Consider the following 8,101-nt stretch of genomic DNA (forward strand, 5'->3'; position numbering starts at 1 on the left):
TTAGGTAAATATTTCTTTATTAAATGATTAATTCCATAAATAAATTCTTTTAATTCATTGAATATAAAATTAAAATCATTTACAACTTATTCCAGTATTACAGGGGCTGGAAGGGGTAAAAAAAACTCAGAGGAAACAAACAAACAAAAAGCTACAGTTTGATAAATAAAATACTCAGCTTTAAAACAACTGATTTCTGTTTGCCCTTAAACTACAGTTGGTACATAATAGCTGCCACTGTGAACACCCCACAAGTGCCCACCTGAGGAAGGAATGTAACTTCCAACTTAGTTGGGAGAGGGTGGGAGAAGATCGAAGGGAGGGGGAGAAGCATAGTGTTAAACTGAACAGGATAGAAAAGTTTTCGTAACCGGAACAAAACATTAATCTGATCACTTACAAACAGAAAACAGTATATAATTAGATAAGGTGCTCCAAAAAGAAGCAGTAAAGTTGCTCCAGTATTATGAAGCTTTAAGTATGATTAAATCTCTGTTGCATTAGTGTCCAGTTGCACAGTGCACTCCTGTAACATCTCGATGTTGCCCTCAAATGGGCAAGGCAACACTTTCATCAAAGGTCCTTTCTCCATGGCTGGGTACTTCAAAATTCTGTTTTGCATCCCACCCCCAACACAACTTAGTCCCTAAATTTATGAATGTCGTTGACTAGTCTGTAGTAGGGATAGGCTTCATTTGCATGTGGACAGTTGTAGTTGCATCGGCAGGACTGGATCATCATGACGCTCTTGGTGAAGGTTTCCCCATCATCGCAGCGAAACCTGACCTTGACAGTCCTGGTCTGCTGGGGTGTGCAGCACCTGCCATCCACGCAGGAGCCACAGTACTTGGGGCGGTACTTCTTCACACTGGAACATCCAGCATAAGTAAACTTCACCGGGGAGGGGGACTTCCTTGTCTTGGTACATTTCTTTCCCTTCTGCAAAGGAAAGGCAGTAACATTGTTAGCAGGAGATGCTTTTCCAGCCTTTACCCCCTACCTGAAGCAGCTTAGAGAGAAGAGAAACACCAGAGGAGTCTGTATTTACCTTTAGGGAGGCATAGCTGGGCTGGCCACATGGCCTCACTTCACATATCCTGGTCTCTTTGATGAGCTTGCAGTCAGGATTGTCGTTGGTCACCCTTGTGGAGATGCCAGTTCCACACGTCTTTGAGCACTGGGACCAAGAGGTTGTTTGCACAATGCATTTGGGATTCTCAAAAGTTCGGCTTTGTGGCTCGGACCCAAAAACTGGGGGAAAAAAAAGAGGAGTTAGTCTAAATATATTATCTCACTAGGTTTCTTTCTTTCCCTTGGGCTCTAAGGAGTCATTTAGGCACTGTCTGGCCTCCTCCCCTTAACTGTCACCCAGATAAATCCACACTCACCAGGTAGCATTTTCAGGCCTCCCTTCACAATGGCAATTAGCTCATTGTTCCTGGTTAATTCGCCTTCGGAATCATCCGGACCAAACTCTTTGCTGAAAAAGCCTTCCAGCTCCTCCAGCGCATCCTTGCTTTCGTCACAGACCCACTCCTCGCAGCACTGCCCGGGCACTTTGACCAGCCTGGGGCTGGAGCAGCCCAGGTTGGGAAGAGAGAGTTCCTGCGGGCAGAGCGGGATGCAGCCCACAGCTCCATCTATGCACGTACACTGGTGTTTACAGTTCGGCTGGAAGCTCTCGCCGTTCTGGTAGATTTTGGAGTTATATTCACACGGTCTTCCCTCGGACTGTGCTGCAGAGACCAACAGGAAGGGAAAGAGGGGAGTGAGCGGCGGGAATCGCTGGTTTAAGCACAGGTATTTGCTGGTCTGTTAAACTCAATGTACGGCGGAGCTCCCTACAACCCCCCGGGGACGCGGGGCCAGAACAATAACTTAGTCAGGAATCACTTTTCCTTATGTGCGTTTAGCGGAGCCCAGACATACTGAATCGCATTCCAGACTGCTGAAGTCATGTGCCTTTCTGCCAAGCTACCGACAACAAAGCATAACCATACATGGGCTCGAAATTACCGAACCCCGGCACCGCGGGGCGCGGGGTCCGTCCCGGGGGAGCGGGGTCGCCGCTTACCTCTGCAGATGCCCTTCAGGGCGGCGGGGCTGGCCCCGAAGTTGCACTCCAGCCCCTTGGTGTGGTCGCAGGGCTGCGATCGGCTGCAGTCCTCGTTCAGCTGCTTGGCGCAGACCTTGCAGCAGCCGCAGCCGTCCGGCACCAGCCCCACGCCCGGGGCGCACTGCGGCGCGGCCGCCGGGCACTGGCACACGGCGGGGCAGGGTGAGCCCAGAGCCTGCGGAGCGGAGCGGAGCGTCCGGTGAGCGCCGGGAGCCGAGCGGAGCCACCCGACCCGCCTCCTCTCCCTCCCTCTCCGGGACCGCGGCAGGACCCGCGGCACTTACCAGGCGGGCCAGGCAGAGGAGAGCGGCCGCCAGAGCGGGCCGGGTGCCCGCGGAGCCCATGTCCAGCGCCGGTGCAGCGGGAGCCCGTGGGAGCGCAGAGCGGGAGCGCGGCCGGCGCGGTCTGAGGCGGCGGCGGGCGCCACCGCCTTATATAGGGCGCGGGGCCGCCGCGTGCGCCGCGGCGCTGACGTCGCGCGTTCCGGGCCGCGGCCGCGTCCAGCGCTCGCGGCATCCCAGGAATGCGGCTGGCGCGCGCCGCGGCCGCCCCGCCCCGCCCGGCTCCCGGCACCGCGGCCGCCGGCGCTGCCGCGGGGGTCCCGCCCCGGCCGGGCCGCGCGGGGGGCGCCCGGGCCTCTCCCCGTGACGCGGGCTCTGCGCCCCGTGCCCCGCACGGACGGGCGAGAGGGTGTCACCGGGAGGGGCCGTTGGCGCCCGGGGCCGTGCCGGTGGCACCCCGCGACCGGCCACCCGCGCGGACAGCGGCGGGGGTGCTCCCCGGGCCGCCGTGAGCGCCCACGGCTGCCCCGCGCTGTGGCGTGGCCCGCGGGATCACCCGGCCGTGCCGGGGTTCGCTCCGTGCCGCTGCTGGCCTGCGAGCCGGCACCCGAGCGATCCCCGGCGCGGCAGAGCCCGGGAGCCGGGCGATGCCCGGCGGGACCGACGGACCCGGTTCCAGGCCAGGGACGGGATGGCCTTGCGGCGAACAGCCCCCCGCAGCCGTGTACCCCCGCCTTCAGTGCCCCTCACTCATGCCGGGCGCCCTTGAATTGTATTGCCTCGTTGAAGTTTAATATTTGGGGATAGGGAGGAGAGTTTAAGCTTCTGTTGTGGCGTCTTTTCTTTTCCTGGCTGTAAGTACTTCCAGATGGGATTTAGACCCCAGACGTAACAATATTTCCATATTTGGTATAGCAGTAGCCCGCATTTTTCACATTTTTCTGCTCTGTTATCCAACCACAAAGCATTCTTGACAGCTTCAGATGTTGTTAAATATAGCCTTAACTTCTGTTCCCAGGGCAGGAAATTCTTTGGAATTCCTGTTTTTCACGCAATCTGTCTATCATGATTTAGGAGAACTGTGCTGGAGGAGCCAACTGGCGTTCTGCTGCAGTTCGCTCCTTTATTGAAATAGCCCTGCAGTTGGGTCTGCTGCCCAAAGGCGTTACAAAGAGTCCCCATTCCAGGGATTTTTCTTTGCAAATGAGATTACTGTTCCCAACACAAGTTTGGGGCTTTTCCTGTCGCCTTCAAGGCTGGAAGGTAGAGAAGCGGATGCAAAGGAGAGGCGAAAGCTTGCAAAAACCCCTCCGAAGGCCGTGAAAAGTGGAGGGGGAGGGGGCGAGGGGGACAGCGGGGAGGGAGGGATGCGGAGAGGAGGGATGCGATTAACCTGGTGGCGGCATTCCCATACAGCGGGTGTCCCTGCGTGCCGCCCGCCCGGGGAGGGGAGGGGAGGGGAGGCGGCCGCAGCCCCTCCGCCCGGAGGAGCCGAGCCCGCTCGTCTCGTCGCCTGCCCGGTGCCACGGCCCAAAGGGTGACAGCCAGGACGGTGCGCAGGGCTCCGGTAAGTGCCGCTCCCGTGTGCTGTTCCCTGTGCATTCGCACACTAGCGGGAACGATGAGGCACCGTGTGGGGCCCTGCCGGGGCCGCAGCACGGGGGAGCCCGTCCGGAGCGGTGGGAGCGCTGGTGGCCGGGCACCTGCCGCTGCTGGCCCAACCGCGGGGACCGGGACCGTGAGGACAGCCCCGCTGTGTCCCCTGGCTGTGCCGTGTCCCCCGGCTGTGTCCCCCGGCTGTGTCCCCCGGCTGTGTCCCCTGGCTGTGCCGTGTCCCCCGGCTGTGTCCCCCGGCTGTGCCGTGTCCCCCGGCTGTGCCCCCCGGCTGTGTCCCCTGGCTGTGCCGTGTCCCCCGGCTGTGTCCCCTGGCTGTGCCGTGTCCCCCGGCTGTGCCCCCCGGCTCCGCGGGCCCGGAGCGGACGGGCCGGGCCGGGCCCTGAGGGACCATGCCGTGACCCCGGGGACGGGCGGTGCGATGGGTGTCCCTCAGGGGACAGCGATGGCGCTGCTTGCCAGCCTGAGGAGCCCGGCTCTCCTGCTCCTCCTCCTGCTCCTCAGGGATGTCCCCTTGGCCCTGGCCCTGCCCGGCAGAGTGGCTCATGTCCTTATGTCCTCAGCACTGCAGACCCTCCTCCCGGCCGTGGCCAGGCCCCCATCTGGGCCAGGCCTGATAGAGAGTTCCCCATTGTAGGTTTTTCCCCCTCCTCAGTTTCCTGTCTTCACGGTTTTCTTTTCATTCAAATAAATTCGCTGGACGTTTTACTTTGTGGTGGTTTGGGGGGGTTGGGCAAGGTGTTGGCATGAAAGCTCCAGGCACTCTTTGCCCGGAACTTGTGCTTCAGAAAGCAGCAGTGGTTTTGTTCATTACTTACATGCCTCAAAATTTGGCCAGAAACAACAACAGCTGAAAGGGAAAACCAGTCCTTCATGATATGCAGCTCTCTGGAGACTGCCAGTATGTACCATGTAGTGCCATTTCTGATGACAGAAGTTATTTTATGCATCCATCAATAATTGGAGAGAGACCACCAGCAAGCTTTGATGGCTGCCAGTAATGGTAGTAATGACTTTCCAACCATAATGATTTAACTGAGCCCCAGCTGGTGACAAGGAGGAGCAGGACTCTAGACTTCAAGCCATCCCCTATAGCTGGTCTTCCCTTAGTTTTACAGGTGTATGAGTTTTTCTATGGTACTTTAGTTTTAAAAATCCAAAGTACTTTTTTACATGGGGAATCTGACTGATACCTTTTTCCCCAGGAACTCTTTACATAGCAGCATTATGATGAGAAGGAAAACATTTGTGATTCAACACTTTGATTAATGAAAATTTTCAATGAATTTCAAAAATTTTGAAAAAGAAGAAGCTAACACACTATTGGGTGTGTAAATTGGCCGGTTTTGCTTTTCAGGGATTTATACAAACACTTGTTTGTTTAATTACATCTAATTTAAGGACATGCACCAAGCATTTTGCTTTGATCTATGACTTTCACAACATTCAGCAAATGCCACAGGAAAAGTCAATGAATAGCGCCTTTTCTCACTTGGTTTCGTGTCTTACCACACATTGACACAACTTTGATGGGAAACTAACTGAACCTACATTTGCTCAAGTAAAGGTCACTTTGAAAGCTTTGAAGAACCTTTTAACAAACCTGTCCTGAATTTCAAGTAGTTGACAACACTTGAGATAGGTTGAGTTTCTTTGGAGTTCAGTTTAGACTGTAATCCTTTCCCCGCAATCAAACCATGACCCAGCATTTACCCTCCAGGTTGTGCCTACATATCCTGGATGTACATCAGGAAACAGGAAGAAGTTTAGAGTTATCTTCATTTCTAGATTTTGTTCATTGTGATGTACTGTTCCAGAACTTTGTTGGGAAATGGCCTCTGCTTCATGTCACGAGGAGTGTTTTACTGGTTTCTCACTTTTTGTGCTGTAGGGAATTGCTGGGACCCTGGCTAATGCAAAGCAGGAGTTTGACACTGTTGCTTTACATAGCAGCTATTACAGATTTACTGACTATATCCCGTCATATTCACAGCCCTGTGTCTCTCCAGGGAAAGGACTTTCCAGAGAAAGAAAGAAAAAATAACTGGCTTAATTTTCCTCCACCCAGCAACAGTTTTTCATAGCTGTACATGGGGACCATGGAGCAGCATGAAGGGTTGTGTGGGACAGAGGCTCCCCAGGTGCTCCCACTGGCAGTAAGTACCAGCACCAAACTGAAGCACACCAGAAGTTTGCAGCCATGTGGACTCTGGAGAAAGATCTTACTAAATCCAGCATCCAGCCCTTTTTCTGTACTGTGTCTAATTTTCTCTTTCTCATTCTCTTTTTCTTTTGCCTATCCTTTGCTGTGTGTTTTTTCCATCTCTCCTACTCTTCTTTTTTTGCTGTTCCAATCTTTTCCCCATGTCCTTCCCTCTTCTTCTATGTCTTGGTTTTGGCTGGGGTAAAATTAATTTTCTTCCTAGAGCTGATACATTGCTGTGTTTTGGGTTTAGGATGAGAAGAGTGTCGGTAGCTCACTGTTTCAGTTGTTGCTGAGCAGTGCTTGCACTAAGTCGAGGACTTTTCAGCTCCTGCCCCCACCCCACCAACGAGGCTGGGAAGCACAAGAAGCTGGGAGAAGACACAGCAGGGACAGCTGATCCCAACTGGTCAGAGGGACATTCTGTATCACATGACACTGGGTCAGTATGTAAACTAGGGGGAAGCTGGCCAGGGGCCACTGCTTGGGAACTGGCTGGACACTGGTCAGGGGGTGGTGGGAAATTGCATTGGGCATCACTCATTTTTTATGTTCCTTTTTATTACTATTAATTACTATTATTATTACTATTACTGTTGCATCCTTTTCTGTTCTATTAAACTGCCTTTATCTAAACCCATGGATTGTGCTGTTTTTCCCGATTCCCTGCAGTCCGTGAGCAGCTCTGTGGTGCTGAGCTGCCTGCCGGGTTAAACCACGACAGTGTTTACCTACCTTGGGCTGGGCCTCTCCCGCAGCCTCTGCCAGGCCGCCGGTTCCTGCTGCACTAAATCAGTCCTCCCAGAGTCAATGGCTCCTCTCAGTCACTCACAGGAGGTGCAAATCCAGTGGGGCAAATTAAGCATAGCAATGCACAGGCAGAGCAGCCAAGCAGCCAGGAGGCTTCGGCAGCTAAAATTCAAGTGGGTTCAGAAGTTTTCCTTGCTTTGATTTGCTCAGAGTTTATGCTGAATTCTTTTGAGTATGGCATTTCCTATTTGTTTTCTTCCTCTTCCCTACTGCACTCCCTTCAGCTACACTCATGCCTGTCAGTTTTTGTACAGTCTGTGCCTTGCTTGTGGTTTCTAGTATGTGGGGGGTTTGCTGTGCAATATTTGTGCAGTGAGAGACTGTGCTTTGTAAGCGTGCTGCATTTTCCTCTGGCTGCTGTCAAGGTGTTGTAGAGGTTCCCATTGTGTGGAAGTGGAAGGGGGCCTTGTGAACCTCCTCACCCAGCAGGGAAACAGAGAAGGAAAATCTGATGTCATTGTTCAGTTGTGCTTATTTCTGCTTTGTTGTGTGAACTGCACAGGGATACCTGCAGCTTATGTGGATACAAGAGTACCTGCAACTTACATGGACATAAGGGACACAGAAATGTGACAGGCAGGAAGCATCCCTGCTGATGGTCAGGGCTGGCATAAGGGACACAGAAATGTTACAGAGGCAGGAAGCATCCCTGCTGATGGTCAGGGTTGGCTTGCTCGTGTTGAGCCCCCGTTGGGCTGTGTGTACTGCATGGCTTCTCGCACTGAGCTGGATGCAGAAACGTGCAGCAGTTACAGGCAGCTCCTGCTTAGTTCCTCCCCAGTCAGAATCTCAAAATTCCTTTGTCATGGTCATTCAGCACCAGTGACTACAGTTACTTCAGTAAGATGGGTGAATTACTTACACACATTCACCTACTCTCATGCAGGTGTATTTCAACACTGGCCTACATCCAGAAGATGCAGTTTGCATCAAGCACCTCCCTATAGCTGAAGTTTGCAATGCAAAGACTATTGTGGGCTGTGTGTCTCCATGCCACAAAATAAAAATCATCAGGTGGTACTAGCTATGCCTGGCTACACACAAATTTCTCAGTTATGTCTATTGTTTTCATCCCAT

The 8,101-nt window shown here is 53.4% G+C and overlaps 1 protein-coding gene and 1 long non-coding RNA gene across 2 annotated transcripts; one reads left to right on the forward strand and one right to left on the reverse strand.

Moving 5' to 3' along the window:
• CCN1 (cellular communication network factor 1) lies at positions 1-2,657 on the reverse strand. Its single transcript, XM_086901537.1, has 5 exons — positions 2,401-2,657; positions 2,075-2,291; positions 1,389-1,736; positions 1,049-1,251; positions 1-939 (listed from the first exon to the last, which is right to left on the reverse strand). The coding sequence occupies exons 1-5, from the start codon at positions 2,458-2,460 to the stop codon at positions 640-642; spliced, it is 1,128 nt and encodes a 375-aa protein (XP_086757663.1). The 5' UTR covers positions 2,461-2,657; the 3' UTR covers positions 1-639.
• Positions 2,658-3,849: 1,192 nt separating this feature from the next.
• Positions 3,850-6,850, forward strand: LOC147651660 (uncharacterized). The gene is made up of 3 exons (XR_015290356.1): positions 3,850-3,964; positions 6,080-6,167; positions 6,468-6,850. It is a non-coding gene; the product is annotated as an uncharacterized LOC147651660 (long non-coding RNA).
• Positions 6,851-8,101: the final 1,251 nt, after the last annotated feature.

Source organism: Cyanistes caeruleus, chromosome 9 (genome assembly GCF_971803275.1).
Source record: "Cyanistes caeruleus chromosome 9, bCyaCae1.hap1.1, whole genome shotgun sequence".
In the NCBI taxonomy this organism is placed as follows: domain Eukaryota; kingdom Metazoa; phylum Chordata; class Aves; order Passeriformes; family Paridae; genus Cyanistes; species Cyanistes caeruleus.